This window comes from Musca domestica, unplaced genomic scaffold (genome assembly GCF_030504385.1).
Source record: "Musca domestica strain aabys unplaced genomic scaffold, Musca_domestica.polishedcontigs.V.1.1 36, whole genome shotgun sequence".
In the NCBI taxonomy this organism is placed as follows: domain Eukaryota; kingdom Metazoa; phylum Arthropoda; class Insecta; order Diptera; family Muscidae; genus Musca; species Musca domestica.
Genome location: NW_026712318.1, coordinates 6,041,487 through 6,063,206, shown reverse-complemented (window position 1 = coordinate 6,063,206; position 21,720 = coordinate 6,041,487). Strand labels below are relative to the sequence as shown.

Below are 21,720 nucleotides of genomic sequence, written 5' to 3'. Positions count from 1 at the left end.
TAGATTTGTCTTTATAGATCCACAATATCGTATATCCCCCCATATATCGGCACCTTCCTATATTAGATATTTTAAAGATTTTAAAATAATTTTTATTGGATTTTATTTTTTTGAAAATATTCTGATTCGTTCCAAATGGTGGAGGGTATTCAAAGTTCGGCCCGGCCGAACTTACTGCTTTTTTACTTGTTTACTTTTTATACCCTCAGCCGTATAGTTAGAGAGAGGATATATATCATTTGATACGGCCAAAACGTGCCTCATTGAAATAACGGTTTTAGACCCTGGGTCTCTTTGGAACAAATCCGTTTCAGAACATCAGTCAGTCAGTCTGTCTGGCTGGTTCGCACGATAACTCTCGAAAGGAGTATCCGATTTGATCTAAACTTGGTACATCGTAATATTGTTGTTAAACTTAGATCGACTATGGATATGAGCAATATCGGTCCACTTCTGGTACCTCCCACACAAAATGTCAAAACTTTGAAAGAAAATAATTTACTGCACAGAAAGAGGAAGGATACTACAATTTTGCTCCAACGTTGCGAACCCTTATATTGCGAAAGTTTACAATATCCGTCCACTCCATCAAGTACCTCCCCCATAAAGGGTCAACATTTTGAATAATTGTAACTCTTATAAAATCTGATGTAAGTGTCCGATTATCTTCAAATTACACACATCACAATATTTTTATTAACCGAAGGTCTGGTGTGAAGATCAAATATAACAGTCCACTCCTTCTGGAACCTCCCCTACGAAGGGTCAACATTTTGAATATTCATTAAGATCATAAAATACGAACTTAACATTCCGATACCATTCAGATTTGGCACATTTCAATATTTCCATAAACACAAGATCTGTTACAAATATGGTTCAAGATCGGATCAGTGTGCAAGTATTTGGGATTAGTAAGCAGTTGGCGATGAAGTTACAGCAGCCATGGCTGCAGCTCTTCTCACCAACGATTTGGTTGGCTCAATGGTCGGTCGGTTGGTCGTTCGGTTGCTAACATTCAACGAAACACAATATAAGACAAAAAGGTCTCAGCATAATCATCATCTTATACACGGCAGTGGCTGTAGTATGCGACGATTTGGTGGCACTGTTTTGTGCCAAGATGTGTTTTATTTTGAGCGAAGCATTTTTGTAGATGATTGTTGTGGAAAATGTTCGTGTCGGTTGGTTTTTTTGTCTTTCTTGAATTTTTTTCTTCACCAAAGGTTCACAACAACTTATAAATGCCAGTGTCGTGAAACAATTGAAACAAGTCGATATTCGAATGTGGTACCAGCAACTTGTGTCTCTCTCTCTGCATCTCCGCATCTGGTGGATAATCTCGTTGTGAATCCGTTAAATTCAAACATCGAAAAAAAAAAAAAAAAACGAACAAACTCAAATACGATATAAAACATACTTTGCCAGGATTAAAAGTATGGTTTTATAGAAAAATAAAAAAGTGAAGCGAACGAAAACTCAAACGGGATTAGAAACAAAATCGAAAACGAAAATGTTATGTGAAATTTCAAAAATCAAAATATTCCACTGAAGAAAGAAAAGCGGAAAAACACTTGACGCAACACCAGTCGCAAAGTGTCGCAAAACTAGTCTTCCGACAATTGCAAGGCAGCAAAATTTTGAAAAAAAAAAACTATTTTTTTGGCGACAATAACATTAACAAAATGAAAATATTAATTTTAATTTGTTTTGTGTGTGGTAAGTGAATTCAGTGGACCATAAATTCGAAAAAAAAACAAAGCCCCTTTTTGGATGTCTTGAGTATTTGTAATCGCTTTGTAAATGCAACTTTTATTTAATACCTGAATGAAATTTTGATGTAATTCTATGGCGTTAACATTTAATGAATGGAGTGTTAATTTAAAAGAGATTTTCCTCTTAATTATGTTACAATAAATGTGTGAAACGTTTTGAAAGTGTAGGAAAATTGATGATTTTGGGCGATTTAATGTGAGATGATGTGAATGATTATAGCAACGGAAAACTATGACGGCTATGCATTTTATCAACAATAATTACCCAAGACTTATATTATTCTAAAGCATAAAACCCACTCAGATTTAACCTACGAATCGAAATTTAGACAATGACAAAAAATTTTAAAAATGTTATGTTAACAATTTGTAAGGTATCAGCCTCTGGCCGTTTACATAAGTAGAGTCTTGAATTAAAAACGGCCATTCGGAGTATTCTATTACAAATCTTACTGGACTAAAAATAATAATTATGTACCATTGTTCTCAAATTTTAAGGGAGGCATCAAACATATGATTTGTGCCCGTTAAATTGTACAACATTTTTACGATTAAAGAAGAGGAAACAAGTAAAAAATCAGTAAGTTCGGCCGGGCCGAACTTTGAATACCCTCCCCCATTGAAACGAATTAGAAAATTTTCAAAAAATAAAATCCATTAAAAATTCTGTTAAAATCTTTAAAATATCTAATATCGGAAGGTGCCGATATATGGGGGGATATACGATATTGTGGACCTATATAGACAATTACCTTTCCGGGGTTAAAGTGCTCACAAACAACTCCTTGTGTGGATTTTCAGACAATACCATAGGAAAATATTGCTAAAATTATCAAAATACCGAATATCGGGGGTACCGTTATATGGGGGTCTAACGATATCGTAGACCTATATAGATAATTCTCTTCCAAGGGATAAAGTACTCACAATGAACTCCTCGTGTGGAATTTCAGACAATTCCGTTGAAAAATGTGGCTGAAAGCATCAATATACCAAATATCAGGGGGTACCGTTATATGGGGGCTATACGATATCGTGGACCTATATAGACAATTCTATTTCAAGGGATAAAGTACCCACAAGGAACTCCTTGTGTGGATTATCAGACAATTCCATTGAAAAATGTGGCTAAAATCATCAAAATACCGAATATCGGAGGGTACCGTTATATGGGGGCTATACGATATTGTGGACCGATATAGCCCATCTTCGAACTTGACCTGCCTGCAGACAAAAGAGGGATCTGTGCAAAATTTTAGCTTCATATCTTAATTTGTTTAGACTGTAGCGTGATTACAACAGACGAACAGACGGGCAGACGGACGGACATGGCTAAATCGTCTTAGAATTTTACGCTGATCAAGAATATATATACTTTGTTGGGTCTAAAATGATTATTTCGTTGAGTTACAAACGGAATGACGAACTTAATATACCCTCCATACAATGTATGGTGGAGGGTATAAAAAGAGAATTTGGACACTGCTTTCGACTTGTATGGGATTTGTGTTATTATACCCTTCACCATAAAATGGAGGGTATATTAAATGTTAAAAAGGATGGGTGTAAAATCTTTTTATAAAAACAGAAACAAGATTCCTCTCAAACTCGGCACAATCGGATGCTCATTTCTCGTTTCATGACTCGTTGTGGGGGAGGTAGCAGAAAGAGTGAACCGATATATATTCCATCTTCATACCAGATCTTGTGTTTGTATAAATATTAAGAGAAGAGAATCGAACAGTTATTTCACATTTTATAACAGTTATAATTATTCCATATGTCGTGGGGAAGGTACCAGAAGGAGTCTACCGACATTGTTCATATCCGCACTATACCTGGACCTGATAAAAATATTATGATTTGCAATGTTTGCACGAAATCGGATGATCTTTTCTTTTTCTATACGGCGAATTATTTACTGTTTCACATTTTGTGTGGGAGGTACCAGAAGGATTGGACCGATGTTACCCATGTCCGAACTAGATCTAATTTTGACAATAATATTACAATGTACCAAGTTTGAACCAAATCGGATGCTCTATTCAAAAGTTATCGTGCGCACCAGACAGCCAGACAGACGAACGGACGGACATTCCTAGATCGACTTCAAATGTCCTGAAACGAATTTGGACCAAAGTGAATTAGGGTCTAAAACCATTATTATTTTGCCAAAAAAAACGCGAAAATTTTCATTGTTGATCAATTTTTTTAAGTTTTTGCTAAATAGGAACTCAAAATATTAAGTTTTTTAAATTTAATGAAAACAAGTTAAAATGTATCAGTCGGTTTTGACGACAGATGCATACCCCCAGCCAATGTTCTATTATTTAAATATATTTTAACTTCTATTATGATTATTCAAATTGTTGAACCTCTACGGAGTAGACTCCGAATGGGCCAATATTGTCCATTTCGTATCGGACCTAAATAAATATGATATAAATATTGCGACGTGCCAGGATTGGACTATATCGACTACTTCTTTTACTTTATTTGAGATAGATGATAATTTTTAGAAAACGGTTAAAATGTGCGTGAGGTGCCAGATGTAGTCGATCGTAGTATTTCATTTTCATACTGCATATAATACAGATAAAAATATTGGTATGGACAAAATTGCAAGAAAATCGAATATTTATATTCAATTTTATGCGATTCCATATTCATCTCAGGTTTCTGGTTAATAGAAATATTTAGATAAAGCAAGTTGTAAAGAATCACTGACTTGTTTCGCAAGTTATGACAGATAAATGTATTGGAAATTGTGAGCCTTTAGGGGTGAGGAACCAGAAGGGATTCGCAGGAATTCTGGGTTTGTAACCCCTAAGCGAGTCACCAATGGATTTTTCCCCTTTTTTAAAAAAATCTGGTCTAAAAATAACTTTAAACCACCTGATAGCAACGCGAAATATTCTAATTTATAAAAGAATAGTGAAATAGCTAACCGACTGATCGAAATGAGCTAGAATTCTAAAATGTGGAATGAGATTCACAGATAGAGTGCAGGATAGAAATTCTAACTTTAATGTTGCGGAAAGTTCTAAATTGGTAACATTTCGAATTATGTGAACGGACAGAGCTAAAAATTTTGAAATTTCGTGCAAGAATCAAGTTGGAAAGTAAGCTTGATATATGAAGAAGGTTTTAAAAAGGTGTACAAAGTGTGCGAACTGTACTAAATGGTATGTAAATTTGGTTTAGGGTGAAATGATGAAGCTATGATTTTGAAATTTTGTATTGGGGTCCCTGTTGGTAGAAGGTTTGTGTTAGGATGTGGCTTTGGAAATGTGTCCTACATGTGCACCAAAAATACTAAATATACTATATTTGGTACAATTTGGTATTGGACGGACAGATAGTTTTTGAAATCAGGAATTTAATGCTACGATCGCTGTTCATATGTAGCCCGGACATATGGAGGTTGTTTCGGAAATATGTACTATAATTGTACGTACGAAAAGTATAATAATAAATTAAGGATTGAGTCTTAGAAAAAGGCAGGAACTCTGAAATTTGATAAGGTATATCATTTTGAGAGAAGGGGATGGATTTGGGACTGCAACAATGATTGTTCGAAAAGTATTAAATTGGGTAATAGGTAAAAGGACAGAGCTGGAATCTCCAAATTTGATACTGAGGCCTCTGTTGGTATGGGGAATTGAGTTAAGGCGGAGGATTGGAAATGTGTACTATAATTGTACGAAAATTACTGAATTTTAAAAAATTTGGTATTGGGTCAAAGTATATTGCTGGAGTCCTTAAATTTGACGTCTTTGTCATATCTGAAATTGAAATATGGAGGTGGTGTTTCAAATATGTACTATATGTGTACGAAAAGTACTAAATGGTACTTAATGGAGAACTTACTATACCCTCCATACTATGTATGGTGGAGGGTATTAAAAAGATAGTATTTTATATAGGACTATCCAACACACATTTCATCGCACATAAATACATTTGCAGTGGTGTATAACTTGCCGTGTGGAAAAATATTTGTACATTTGCATAGGCTAACAAATGTGTAAATATAACTCAAAATATAATTACAAAAACAACTTAAATTACATGATTATTACAAGTGTCCAAATAGGCTATCATCCAATTAAATAGAGGATTTCGAGCAATAATCCCCAAAATAATTTATTTTGGTTTTAAACAATGAACAAATCTCCCAATTTAGCATTTTTATTATACGTTTCTCTCTCCCTCTTTCTCTCTCTCACTGCAGGCATGTTAAATGTCTACGCCATAGAAACGACAAATAAAGCCAGTAAAATAACGACAACAAAACAAATTACCGATGACACAACAGCAGACGTTGCTGCACCAGCAACTGTTGCCAAAGAATCGGCAACAAATGAATCTACCAAAGATAAGAGACAAACAAAAGACACTAAAGATGGCTATGCAAATCACCGAACGGATGGCATTACAAGCAGCGGTGGTAGTGGTGGCAGTAGCAGCAACAGTCGCTCCAGTACAAATTCCGATGATCCAGAAGATCCACAAGAGACCATTTATGGTACAGATGGTAGACAATTTTTAATACGACCACAGTCACAGCACCAGCAACAACAACAACAACAGCTGCAGAGCGACGAGGAGCAACAACAGGAGCAGCAGCAGCATCAACAGCATCAGCCACGACATCAATTGAGAAATTACCCGGTAACCATACGGCCACATAGTTCACAGCTACTGGAACAAAGTCAAGAGGTGAGTAGAGAATCACAAAAACAAAACGAAACAAAGCAGAAGACCACATTTTGTGGGATAGTTGGGCTGGCTATCCAAGTCGTGCTATGAATTGTTAAAACCACTCTTGATCGTTTAATCGATTGAGCGATCATAGAAAAACAGGCAAACCTGCCTATGGACATTTAAGTTAAAATATCGAAAGGTTAATGAGTTAATTGTGGTATAAAAAAACATAAACAGTAGGTTTTTATACCAAAATTGATGGAAAATGCTATTTGATATCTGAATAAGCAGCATCATGCTTATAAAGTAAACATGTCAAAATTTTATACGAGATGCTAAACAAATCAGTATTCTTGTAGATTTTTGTAAATAATAACGGATAAAACAATCCCATAGATCTGTGGAGGATTTTTTTATTTTGTATAGGGTAATAAGAGATAAATTAATGCTCTTCATAGTGTGCAGTAGATTTTAATGCACCTAATGGTGTACATAGGCGTATTTTGTACTTTTTTAGTGGTAGAGGTAGCAAAACAGTAAACTGTCAAAAATTGCAGTCACAGAAAAATGTTCGAGAAAATCTTGTCAACAACAAGAATGCATCTGTTTATACCCTAGTCATGTGGCTAGAGGTTGAAATAAAAAACTGCAACAAAGTCAAACGTCATAATGTTTACATTTGTTTTTTTTAATTTTAATTGAATGAAAACAAAAAATGTCGGAAATGACTTCAAATTTTATAAGTTTAGATTTGTTCGAATTGGTCACCTTTGGAATTATGGCCTTCAAACGGCCGATGAAACCATCACACGCTACCCGAATGTTACTCTGCAGTATTTTGGTCCATTCCCGGCGAAGCGCTTGCCTGAGGCGATCGACACTTTGGTATTTTTTAGTGCCTACCTTGCTTTTTCAAAATACTTCAGACACAATAGTCCATCGGATTGGTATCCGGAGATTTTGTTGGCCATTGTGCGCTGGAAATGAAGCGAGTAACCTCATTTTGTAACCATTCTTGGGTAGCGCGCGCTGAGTGCATTGGTGCTGAGTCCTGTTGGAATGTTCAAGGTCTGCATGCCCATGTTTGCGTGCCCAAGGCTTTAATACACCCTCCAGAATATTTTCGCGATAAAATTCGGTATTTATTTTGATGCCACGGTCGATTAATACGAGCGGAGAGGAACACCTGCTGTTATGGCGGCGCACACCATCACCATGGCCGGCGCTTAAGTCCTGGTGGCCAACCGAAGGTGCACATTTTCAGCTGACCACTTTGGCAAGTAAACACGATCATTTTGTTTGTTTACAAACTGCTGGACAGCGAATGTTTTCTTATCGGAGAAAAACAAATTCGGCAGTTCACCACTTTCGGTCAAGCGAAGCAACTCTTTAGCTCTTTTGAGTCTATTTTCTTTCTGTTGCGGTGTAAGCTCTTGCTCTTTTTGAAATTTAAATGGCTTTACCCCGATTTTGCTCCAACTTTGCAAATCCTAATATTTGCATCAGTGTTAGGTCAGGTGTGGAAATGGACAATATTGAACCACTCCATCAAGTACCTCACCCACAAAAGGTCGAAATTTTGAATAATTATAATTCTCATAAAATGTAATGTAAGAGTCCGATTGTCTTCAAATTACACACATAACAATATTTTTATTAATCTGAGGTGTGGAAATGGAATATATCGGTCCACTCCTTTTGGTACCTCCCCCACAAAGGGTCAACATTTTGAATAACCATAAAGTTTATAAAACACGAAATTAACATACGCACATCTCAATATTTCTATCAACACAAGATCCGTTATAAAGATATTGGAGATCGGACAATTTCTTCTGGTACCTCCCCCACAAAGGGTCAAAGTTTTAAATATCCATGAAGCTTATAAAACGCTGAATTAACTTTCGATTAGACATGACACATCTCAATACTTCCATCAACACAAAATCTGTTATAAAGATGGTAAAGATCGGACCATTTCCTCTGGTACCTCCCCCACATAGGGTTCAAGATTAAAAAAAAAAAAAAAACAAAAAAATAAAACGCTCAAAGAAAGCGAAATAAGTATTCAAGTCTCTTAAAATTTCACACAAATTCAAATTCGTCTGTGCGGAGTTTTAGACTTCCGTAGCAGACATAATAAATCCTATGTATTTAAACTATCAATGTCATTACGTATACGTCAAATCTTGAATCCAGTTGATTTCATTTGACGTATACGCAATGGAATTGACAGTTTTGTGTAAGAGGGGTTTTATATCTAAACTACTTTACCTATCAGAATCAAAGCTTAACATCAGTATAAAATGTTTGTAGCTTATAGTAGCTTGTATGTATTCTGTAACTTTTTATCATTTATAATTATGTACATTGTTATATTTTGCTGCCGATAAAGTGAACCCCCTTTGTTCTGTGTTCATATTTGTACTTCACAAAACTGAATTAACTTCATTGAATTAACTTCATTGTTTTCGCCGTTTAACATTTGACATATTAGCTACAATGACTACAAACCTCCCATTTGTAAACTGCACGGCAGTTGGGTTCATAGTTCGTTAGGTGCAACTCCAGTTGCCAAAAAAATATATATACATATATATTGAACAAATATCCAATTCCGCTATCCATTATGTCTGGCTTCATTATGTTATGATGGTTATTGTTACTGTTACTGTTGTTGTTTTGTTTTTTTTTTGTTGTTATGTTATAACATCCCAAGGTAGTACCAGAGAAAGGAATCAGACAATAGATGAAATGTTGTAGGTAATTTGTTCATGAGGTCTCAGTCGTGACTTGTTTCTCATGCACGATTCTATGTAGAAGAATTTGGTAACATTTGAATAGCTGAAGGCTTCTTCTTGGTCATTGCTTGTTTTTTTTTTTTTTGTTTTTTGTTTCGAATGTAACTTGTTTGTCCATAGAAAATTGTGTTTTTGAGGATTGTTATTTTTTCTATACAAAAATCAGTATAAAAATAAATTTACAAATGGGTAGGTCTGATAATCTAATATTTTGTGATATTTTATACAAAATGTTGTCTGATAACTCAAAACTCTAATAAATGAGAGCAAGTAAAAAGAGAAATTTCGATAGTTTATTTACTGAGAGTTTGCAAACATTTGCTTAGTAAAATGTGTCCAGTAACATCAGCTGATTGAAAGCCAACTGCAGTGTGGCCGGTACAGAAATGTTTACAAATTTCAGGCAAAAATTTAATTATTTTAATCATTTTTCAGATAAAAGCAATCAACATTGTACTAGACCTTAAAATATATTTTTTTCACAGCAAAAATTGTAATTTTGACTCAATTAAAAACTTAATTAATGTTTGTCAAAGTTCGACCGGAACGAGCTTCTACTACTCTCCACTATTTGGAAGGAACTTGAAATTTTTCAAAAAAAAAAAGTAAAATAGTATCAGTCGGTTTTGCCGACAGATGTAAACCCCCAGCCTTGAGTTATGATTATTTAAACAGTTGACCCTTTATGGGTGAGATTCCGAAGCAGTTGGCCTTCTCGTATCTGACCTAAGACTGGTATAAAAATTACAACGTGCCAGATTTGGACTGTATCGGCCACTTCCTATACTTTATATGAGGTACCACATATAGCGGACCGAAGTATTTCTTTTTTTTTACTTCGCCTATGCAGATAAAATTATTGGTATCACATCGCATTTCATGAGAGTTATAATAATTCAAATTTGTTAACCTTTGTGGGGGAGGCACCGGATGTGGTGGACCGATATTATCCATTTTTGCACTTGACCTAGATGTGACCCGAATTTGCAAAGTTTGAGCAAAATCGGGTTATCGTTTCTCTTTCTGTGGAAAAAAAAACATTTTTTTTTGAAAATTTAGACTTTTTGTGGTTGAGGTACCACAAGGAGCGGACCGATGTATTCTATATTGGCAACAGACCTTGGGTTAATAAAATTATTGGGAGGTGTGAAATTTGTAGACAATCGGACACTTACATCACATTTTATAAGAGTTGTAATTTTTCAAAATCTTGATCCTGTGTAGGGGAGGTACTTGATGGAGTGGACCTATATTGTCCATTTTGGCACCTGACCTAGCACTAACACAAATATTACGATTTGAAAAGTTGAAGCAAAATCGGATTATCGTTTCTCTTTGTGTGCAAAAAAATATTTTTTGAAAATTTCGACTTTTTGTGAGGGAGGTACCAGAAGGAGTGGACCTATGTATTCCATATTGGCAACAGACCTTGGGTAAATAAAATTATTGGGATGTGTGAAATTTAAAGGCAATCGGACTCTTACATCACATTTTATAAAAGTTGTAATTATTCAAAATGTTGACCCTTTATGTGAGAAGTACTTGATGGAGTGGATCGATATTGTCCATTTTCGCACCTGACCTAGCACTGATACAAATATTACGATTTCAAAATATTACGGATGATAATCTGATTTCTCTTTCTGTACAAGAAATATTTTTTGAAAATTTCGACCCTTTGTGTGGGAGGTACCAGAAGGAGCGGACCGATACATGCCATCTTAACACCAGACCTTGGGTTGATTAAAATATTGGTATATGTGAAATTTGAAGACAATCGGACTCTTACATCACATTTTATAAGAGTTGTACTTATTCAAAATTTCGAGGGGGAGGTATTTGATGAAGTTGACCGATATTGCCCATTTTCGCACCCGATGTAGGACTGATGCAAATATTAAAATTTACAAAGTTGGAGCAAAATCGGATTATCGAGTATCTTTTTGTGTAGAAAATATATTTTTTGAAAATTTCGAACTTTTGTGGGGCGGGTAAGACAAGGAGTAGACCGATATTGTCCATCCATGAACTCGATTTATGTTTGACAAAAATATTAGGATGTACCAAGTTTGGACCAAATCGGATACTCCCTTTGAGAGTTATCGTGCGCACCAGCCAGACAGACAGATTGACGGACATCGCCAGATTGACTCCAAATGCCCTAAAACGGATTTGGTCCAAAAAGACCGTATCAAATGATCATATACCCTCCCTAGCCATATGGCTGAGGGTATAAAAATTCGGAAAATACCACTTTAATGAAAACCTTTATATGGGGACTATATGAGGACGTAGGCCAGCATACGAAATTTTTTGTCATAGGCTGTAGTACCCATTACGAACTTCAAATATGAAATTTGAAACAATTCCGGTAGATAATGTCGCTAAGATCATAAAAATACCGAATATCCGGGGGTACCATTATATAGAGGCTATACAAAGACGTATAGTATGAGTACATGAATATACCGAAAATCGGGAGACACAGTTATATGGGGGCTATACGAAAACGTGGACCGACATGGCCCATTTATAAATTTAACCTGCATACTGGGAAAATACACATGTATGCAAAATTTGTTCGAAAGATAGCGGTGTTAACAGACGGAGATGCAGACATACACACATACAGGCAGACAGACAGAGATCGCTAAATCGTCGTGGAATTTTACGCTGATCCAGATTATATATACTTTGTAGGGTCTACCATGAGTATTTCAATATACCCTCCATAGAATACTATATAGGCTAACGTATCCCTTATTTTTAAACATTTCTACCACTTTATAATTCAATTTTTAATACATCAGAATATATTATATAACAAAAGCAAAGACTTCATAGCAATTTAGGAAAAAGTCTAAATGCAATCACGCTTAGCTTAATTTTATTTACTCCATTAAAAACACACACACACACAATTCATTTGTTTTGCAATTTCACTTAAGATGTGACAAAACAAATTTACTACTTAACTCCCACAAATTTCCGTAGCATTTATTTCTAATTTAAACTTATTTTAAATTGCTGAAAATTGTTTTCACACCCTACTTACCATTGCAAATAAACAAATATGCTCTTGATTCCATTTTTTTCGAATCCGTGTAAGTTTTTGTAAACACATGTGTGTGTGCAATAAACCACAATCTACCTTGTAATCTTGATAAAAGAAAAATAGTGAAGAAAAACTTTGGTCACAGTGGCGCCCAAGGGAAAGATTTTAAGGGAAAAAAGTTTTTTTTTTTGACATGTATCAAATTTAAATAAAGAACTTAATTAATTAAATAATTTATGTTATTAAAATATTTTTGATGTGTTCGATATAACATTGCCTAAATGAACGTTCCAGAACGTTCTAGAATCTACTATTTTTATCATTTTCGTAAATGTTACTGGAAAGAAATGAGAATTGCAGATAAGATTTTTATAACCTCGGCCATATGGCTACAGATACGACCATAACGTGTCTCATGGAAATAACAGTTTTAGACCGTAGGTCTCTTTGGACCAAATCAGTTTCAGGACATTTGGAGTCGATGTAGCGTTGTCCGTCTGCCTGTCTCTCGAAGGTTGTATCCGATTTAGTACTAATTTGATACATCGTAATATTATTACCAAACTTAGATCGAGTTCGAATATAGGCAACATCGCTCCACTCCTTCTGGCACCTTCCCCACAATGGTCGAATTTTCAAAAAAATATATATTTTACTGCACACAAAGAGAAAGGATAATCTGATTTTGCTCAGTGTTAGGTCAGGTGGGAATATGAACAATATTGATCCACTCCATCAAGTATCATTCCCACAAGGGTCACAATTTTGAATAATTATAACTCCTATAAAATATATTGCAAAGGAGGGAATACATAAAGCGCTTATTTGGCGGGCTTAAGTCATCGGCAGGCTTCTTCGTAGAGGAACAAAGGAGTTTTAGGTTGACATAGTTCGATTTTGGCCCTAGGTTCTTTTGTTCATTTCCGAAGAAGCCAGCCAAATAATCGTTTTATGTACTGCCACCTTAAGTGTCCAATTATCTTCAAATTACAAACATCACAATATTTTATTAACCCAAGGTCTGGTGTGAAAATGAAGGATACCGGTCCACTCCTTCTGGTACCTCCACCTCCCACAAAGGGTCAAAATTTTGAACATCCATTAAGCTCATAAAACACGAAATTAACATCCGTTTCGATTCAAATTTGGCATATCTCAATATTTCCATCAACATAAGGGTCAAAGTTTTGAATAACCAAAACGATTATAAGATCCGAAATAAGCATCCGGTTTTCATCGCATTTCATACATCCAATTATTTTTACTGACACTACATCTGCTGTGAAGATGGTAGAGATCAGTCAACTCCTTTTGGTGCCTTTCCTACAAAGGGTCAAATTTTGAATATCCATGAAGCTCATATAACGCGAAATTTATATCCCATTCAATTCAGACTTGGTACATCTCAATATTTCCATCAACACAAGATCTATTATAAAAATGGTTGAGATCGGACCATTCCTTCTGGTACCTACCCCACAAAGGTTTAGAGTTTTGAATAACCGAAGCGATCATAAAATCCGAAAAAAAAACATCCGGAATATCCATTTCGCTAATAAATTAATAAAAAAAAATAAAATCCATTTCCATAGAGGGTCAACAATTTGAATAATCATACCACAAGTCAAAATATATGTAAATAATCGAACATTGGCTGAGGGTATATATCTGTATATATCTAAATTTCTACATTACAGAAAATTATTTTCGCCCACTGTGTATATCTGTCATAAAAGTATTTATGCGCACACATACACAAAAATAATTGTTTTTACTTTTTTTTTGTGTAACCCATGTGTTGTGAATACTTGCAATTGCTACCTGTCTGACAGACATGACTTCTGCTGACATCAAAGTGAATACTTACAACCACCACAAAAACCACAAATTATAAAACGGAACAATCAACTAACAACAATAAATAATCGTCCCAGCGAACATAAAAGACGACGACGAACAGTTGCAACAATTTATGTGAAACCCAAGTAAAGACCCCATTAAACGGCACTCTCAAGACCCACATGTAAACAAACACGTACACACACAGAGAAAAACACCTTTCTGTAGATAAAGACGGTTAATTGTGTTGCCAAAGTCAGCTGAAACTCATCATCGTTTGCAACTGCACCCTTTAACGCCTTTTCAGTGTGAGAATGTGTGTGTGATTTGAAGTGTTTGAAATTTAACTACCAACTAAACAGTTCATGAGAATTGTGTGGCATCTTTGAGCTACGGACCACCATTCTCAAACTAGTTGCATTGAAATCAAATGTTAATCACATGTTAAACGCTTAAATGTTTTGGTATTTTTTTAATGATTTTCTGTAACAACAAAAAAGAAGAAATACATTTGTACGATAACTTTTCAAGTAAAAATTACTTAAATTACGTATACACAAAGAGTTATGTTTTATGATTTTTCAATTAAACACATTAAATTTTATTTTAAAATTGATTCAAAATTCATATTTGGGTTAAAGACTTTTTATTTAACCCATACATATTTTTAACAGCTCTCTGCTTGAGATCTATTTAAGAGTTAGCTCTTTAAACAAAATACATTATTTTATAAAAGAAAAAATTAGAAAAAGGAAGCAAATGAAAATTAGAATATTATTAAATGAGTTATTATAATAATATGGGAGTAAATGGGGAGTTGGAGAATACGTTAAAATAATAGCAAGAGAGAGAGAGAGAGAGAGAGAGAGAGAGAGAGCGGAAATATAGCAGTAAGTATCCCAGAGAGCAATAGTAAAGAATTATGAATCGAAGAAGTTGTTTGTTGTTGATAAAGAATAATGATCCCAGTACAGTAGTGGCAAATGGAATATGACGAAAGGAATTGACGGTGTTTCAATCTAACCTAAATAAAAAACTAGTGTGAAAGTTCAATTTGAATTCGACTGATATATATCCTTAGCATTTGATCACTTATTTCTAAGCTACTCGTTCGACAGCTGTTAAAATTATTCCAGTGACAGCTCATGATATTGTTTACAGGCGTACAAAAGCATTTTGGTGAGAATTTTCCAGAAAAAAAGATTTTTTTATATTTGGCTGGAAAACCACAAGTAGCTATCGTTAGAGCACTTCAGCATTTAAATTTGAATAAATCTTTTGTGTCTCGTACTATCGCTCGATACCGTGATACTGGTAGTGTAGCCCGACGTCAAGGAAGTGGACGGAAGAAAACAGCAACATCAGCAGGAATGGTTCGAAATCGAAAAGTAAAGAAACGTCTTGATCGAAACCCGCGTCGCAGCGGCCGAAAAATGGCTCGTGATCTGAACATATCGCAATATTCGATTCGGCAAATATTGAAAAATGAGCTCGGGGTAAAGCCATTGAAATTCAAAAAAGTGCAAGAACTTACACCGCAAAAGAAAGAAAATAGACTCAAAAGAGCTAAAGAGATGCTTCGCTTGGCCGAAAGTGGTAAACTGCCGAATTTGGATTTCTCCGAGGAGAAAACATTAGTTGTCCAGCAATTTGTAAACAAACAAAATGATCGTGTTTACTTGCCAAAGTGGTCAGTTGAAAATGTGCACCTTCGGTTGGCCACCAGAACTCAAGAGCCGGCCTTTGTGATGGTGTGGGCCGCCATAACAGCCGATGGTCGCTCTCAGCTCCTATTAATCGACCGTGGCATCAGAATTAATGCCGAATTTTATCGCAAAAATATTCGCGATGGTGTTTAAGCCTTGGTGTGGTGGTGGTGTTTAAAGCCTTGGGCAAGCAAACATTTTGGCCACAGGCCTTGGACATTCCAACAGGACTCAGCACAATCGCACTCTACACGCGCCATCCAAGAATGGTTATAAAATGAGGTTCCTCGCCTCATTTCCAGCGCACAATGGCCACCAAAATCTCCGGATACCAATCTGTTGGACTATTGTGTCTGGAGTATTTTGGAAAGTAAGGTTAGAACTAAAAATACCAAACTGTCGATCACCTCAAGCAAGCGCTTCGCCGGGAATGGGCCAAAATACCGCAAAGTAACATTCGATCAGCGTGTGACGGTTTCATTGGCCGTGCGAAGGGCATAATTCGTGCCAAAGGTGACTAATTCGAACAAATCTAAACGTATTCTAAAATTTGTTGCTATTTCCGACGTTGTTTACTTTCATTCAATATAATTAAAAAAAAGTAAACATTATGGCCTTTGACTTTGTTGTATTGTTTATCTCACCCTGTGTATACTTTGTTAGGCCTAAAATTATTATTTCGATGAGTTACAAATGGAATGACAAACTTAAAATACCCTCCCCACTACGTATGGTGGAGGGTATAAAAAGTGGTACTGGAAGTCATCTGTAAACCTAACAGTTCTCCGGAGGAGAGCGATTCGTTATAGACATTTTAACAGTTCTTTGCTGAGAGTTTGCAAATTCTTGCCTGATAAATAGCTTCCTGCAAATCGTATTCTTCATCTTACTTCCTTTTTTTAGTATCCAATAATTGGTTTTTGTGCAAGCAATTTGAAAGCATTTTTATTTTTTTTTTTTTGGAAAACAAAGTCGCAAAATCTAAAATTCTTTGTTTTTATTCATTTTCTATTTTTTTTTTTTTTTTTTTTTTTTGTAAAAAATACAAAAAAACATCGATTGCTTTTGGTCTGTTCCAGAACCTGCAAGAATCTACTACTTTTACAATTTTCTTCGATATCATAAAGGCAAAATCGGTTATCGCAATAAAAAACTTAAGATTCTTGCAGTTCTGGAACAGACCATTACTTTCTTTTTATGGTGGGGAAAATATTATGTTTTGACAATACTTTTGATTGCATGCAAGTTTTTTTCAGGGATTCCATTTTTAAAATAGAACAAAAAAAAATTACTTTTCTCTCGACAATTCCCGCAAGAAAAGTAACCAGGCAGACCTTTTATAATTGTCCCAATTTTACAGACTGTGAAAATAGAGTAACCAGACCCATACAACCCTAGACTGACCTTTTAAAACATCTCTATTGTAAATTAACATATTTACAATAGAAGTGTAGGGTATAACCCAAGTTTAAGATGCTAAACAACTTGTTTTTTAACTAAACGAACAGATTCACACACTAAATTCAACACACCTTTTGAGAATAGCATAAAGACAAAAGGGCCTCAAAATTGCTTGAGGGCAACTGCAAACAATGGAAAACCACACACACACACACATTGGAAATACCAAAAAATTAAGCAACATTGACTTTCTTCCCACGCGAGTTTTCCTTTATAATTGCAAGTCTTTGTTAAAACAAAGACCAGCAAAGGGCCACAGGTTAAAGGGGTACGAATGTGTGTTTGTGTGTAAATACCATAATTAAATTATCGCATGGATTATTTTAAGCAAATCACACAAATCATCATTTAACTGTTTGTGTTTGTCTTTTTTTATTTACTAATTATTTTGTTTATTTTATTCTTTGCAGCCCACAATTAATTGCATAATTTATAAAGTTTGTGTCTTATTTGTCGTCTCACTAAGAAAATTTCATTTTCATTCATAATCCGGTCAAGGTTTATACAAATTACACTGGGCTTATTAGCCTTACTTGGTTAATTGAACTAATGTTGTCTTTAAAAATGTATAAGATTTATTTTTTTTTTGCTTGCAATGTTTTGCTGTTGTCTTGTCATAAAATTGCACGGATTTCGACAAATTGCGTTGAATGTAATAGAAGCAACAATTAGATTATCTAGTGGGAAATGAGTTAATTATAAGTTATTTGTAAAACAATATTTCTGTGAGAATTTCTTCGTAATAATTTCTTTTTTTAAATTTTTCAAAAAGGAAATAGAACGAAAGACTCGGGAAACGAACTTGACGTAATTTGTTGTCAAATTTTAAGTAAATATGGCTACACCGACAGTTAATTTAATATACCGTTATATAAACGTTTATTATTTTAAGAACTAAAAAAATAATCTTTCTACATTGCTTCCACAATACCGCATGGCTGCAACAATTTAGTTCCTTATACCAAGAAATTTGATTTATCAAACATTTCTTCGTAAAAAAAAACTGTACAAACTATGCAGGGCTATTCATGAAATGACGTGGGATGAGGAATGACGAAAACTCTTTATTTACCTTACTTCTGATGTGTAAACACTAGGCAATTATAATTGTCTCAATCGTCATTTTGTGGGTGAGAGTGGTAAGGAAAATTGAGACTTCTCTCTTATCAACAACCTCTCGCGCCTAAAAACTGACAATTGTCGCAGTGAATATTATTTTCACTGGAATATTTACTAGTTGATTATTTACTATAACCCCTACTGACATTTAAAATTCCCTTTCCATATTTACAGATCCAACATTATGCCTATCTTCAAGACTTAAATCGACAGCAACAACAACAACAGCAGCAGCATAAGTCACAAAACCATGGTAAATCTCGAGCTGCCCACAATAAAAAATCATCGGCGCGTAATCATCAATCCGAATCGGCTGCAAATAGCCAGGTAGAAGAAGCCGAACAACGTTACTCGGTGGCAGTGGAGCAACCGGTACCAGCTCATTTGCATCCACGAGGACAAGTCTATAGACCACAAATTCCCTACAACGTTGCATTGCAACAACAGCAACAACAACAAGGGAATAATGGGGCGGCCAATCAACCATATCAAATTATACCCGAAGAGCAATTTTTAAAACTTTTAGAAGAAGAACTTCAAGCGCGGGCATATCATGAAGATCAAGTTAGACGCCAGCAGCAACAACAACATGCACAGGCACAAGCCCAAGCTCAGTCACAAGCTCAAGCCCATGCTCAACAAAAAGCCCCTCAACAATCCCAAGGCCTTGGTCATTATCGTCAACGTGTGGAAGCGTCTGAGGATGAGCAACAACTACCCCCCGAATACGTACAATATCAAATACCACGATCACGAGGTGGCCCAAAATATCTGCCACTTCCCCAAAATCCTTTACAGGAACAACGACATCAGCAACTATTGCTCGAACAGGAGGCTGCTGCATCACCACAACCTCCTGCACCGCCATCTCTACCCCCTCAAATTGCCTACTATCGACCCCAAATTAATTACAAAACACTGGCCAATCATCCGCTGGCAAAATCTTCACTGGAAAAGGAGATCGAAAATCTTTTTGCCTCGAACAAAGCCCATGTGTCCCCGGTTCAGATAGTGGACAACTCGAACGAGCCATCCGTGCTCATTAATCATCCCCAGCACCGACATACGGCTGCGCCCCCACCTCCAGCACCGGCACCAACTGCACAAACACATGCACCACGGCCGAAAGCCTATGTACCCAGCACGTCTGCACCCAACAGCCTAACCGATGCCAACAGTCAACCATTTATTCCCTCGCTATTTCGACTTGGTAACTACCCCCAACCTGTTGGTAATTATCCAATACCGCAACATGTTATTGATGCCAAAAAGCTGGGACCGGTGGTTTATCCGCCATCTGCCCAACCACCTGTACAAGCGTCGCAATTTTATTATCAAGAGGCTTTGCCCTCACCCCGGCCCAAGGCGGTTCGCCACAAATACGGTACCAAATTTTCTACGACACCCACTCCAGTGAAAACTCACCAAAACGAAGTAAATTATCCTGCTCCAAGCAAGTATGCTCAGCCAATACTGTATGAGCCCGAGAGGCCTACTCCATCAACAGCACCGGCCGAACCCACACATTTCTATCCCAGTCCACCAGATCCTCATCGAAACATAGCCTCACCACCCACAGCGCCTCCCACCCCAGCTGTTACAACCAAGTATTCACATCAAACTCCATCTGATTTGCGGCAATTGCCCCTTCCCGCCTCATCACCATCTCAGTCTAGCATTTATGTCTCCCAAGGAACAGGTATTGCCACACCCTCTCGCCCAGTTAAACAAAAAACGATAGAAGATTTAAAACAATTACATTTGCCCCCACCCGGCGGTAAGCCATTGACACAAGCCGAATTCCAGGCCTTGGTCGATGCAGGCTATCCTGTAACCGCAGTACCCGTTCCAGTTCCGGTACCCTATGAACAATATGTTAAGGATCATCCCGAATATCGTAATCAACCTCCTCCACAACCCCCAGCCCTCCCTGTCAACTATGAACAACTAATGCGTTTCGCCCAGCTACAACAACATCAAGTTCCCCATCCCCAGTATATAAGTGCACAACGGGCCCATCCACGATCATTATTGGCCCGGCCATCAGAGCCATCTGTCAAAATTATATCATCTCCATCAGAACCACAAGGAGAAACAGTATCGGCTATTGGTGGTGGAAGTGTAACCTATCTAAGAGCAATTCCTGAAAACTCAAAACGACGTCCTCGAGATGAGAGCAACACTAAAGTCTTGGGAGCCAAGGAGGACACAGAAAAACACCCTGTAGAAGACGATACAGTAGCGGAGAAAACCAACTAGTTAAAAGTAGAACAACAAAAAAACGACATAATGTTGAATTGTATTTAAATAAAAAAAAACATATTCTATATTCTTTAAAACTTATTTAATTCCTAAAGTATTAAACAACCAACGTAGTTAAGAATTGTATTTTGTGTTTGTTCTTTTCCTTTTTCATTAAATTATAGTTATTTTATATTTTGTTTACGGAAGCTCCAATAATGTTATTATTTTTTGTACAAAATACAAGTACATAGCGAAAAAAAATTAATTATTATTTTATAACACTAAATTGTAGTTTGGACTTTTATTTAATAGAAGTATTATTGTTGGAAATGGACATAGTAGAAGAATACAGGTAGATGCATCTTCACTTGGGAACATTGATCTGTCAAAAAATATAAGTAGATGTTTATATGTTTTCTTATACGACGTCATTCGGAGGTTAATTTTTACAAATTTAAATGATTTTTCATTCAACATTTTCAATTCCGAAATTGGTTTAACAGTTCATTGTCCCAGCAGCTGTGTCGATGTGTCTACCTATATTCTTCCACCATGGTATTGGACCATAATAATCGCTTCTCTGTTGAAACAATTCTATTACAAATGCCAAACAAATACTGGGTGAGATAAAAAACTGCAACAAAGTCAAACGCCATAATTTTTACATTTTTTTTTTTGCATGAAAGCAAAAAATTTCGGAAATACCATCAACTTTTAGAATAAGTTTAGATTTGTTCGAATTGGTCACCTTTGGCACGAATTATGGCCTTCAAACGAATTCAATCCGTCACACGCTGCCCAAATGTTGGTCAGTGCTATTTTGGTCCATTCCCGGCGAACCGCTTGGTTGAGGTGATCGACACTTTGGTATTTTTTAGTGCCAATCTTGATTTCCCAAATATTCCAGACACAATAGTCCAACGGAATGGTATCCGGGGATTTTGGTGGCCATTGTGCGCTGGAAATGAAGTGAAGAACCTCATTTTGTAACCATTCTTGGGTGGCGCGTGCTG

At 36.1% G+C, this 21,720-nt stretch overlaps 1 protein-coding gene across 1 annotated transcript; it reads left to right on the top strand.

Moving 5' to 3' along the window:
• The first annotated feature begins 1,298 nt into the window (after window positions 1-1,298).
• On the top strand, window positions 1,299-21,381 carry LOC101896002 (ataxin-2 homolog). Its single transcript, XM_011292719.3, has 3 exons — window positions 1,299-1,719; window positions 6,010-6,497; window positions 18,638-21,381. The coding sequence occupies exons 1-3, from the start codon at window positions 1,686-1,688 to the stop codon at window positions 20,720-20,722; spliced, it is 2,607 nt and encodes an 868-aa protein (XP_011291021.2). The 5' UTR covers window positions 1,299-1,685; the 3' UTR covers window positions 20,723-21,381.
• The last annotated feature ends 339 nt before the right edge of the window (window positions 21,382-21,720 follow it).

Bases quoted from the DNA above. Each gene is read 5' to 3' on its own strand.
- LOC101896002 (XM_011292719.3), top strand. From the start codon at position 1,686: ATGAAAATATTAATTTTAATTTGTTTTGTGTGTG. The intron at 1,720-6,009 runs GTAAGTGAATTC...CTCTCACTGCAG, and splicing joins TTTAATTTGTTTTGTGTGTG to GCATGTTAAATGTCTACGCC. The intron at 6,498-18,637 runs GTGAGTAGAGAA...CCATATTTACAG, and splicing joins TACTGGAACAAAGTCAAGAG to ATCCAACATTATGCCTATCT.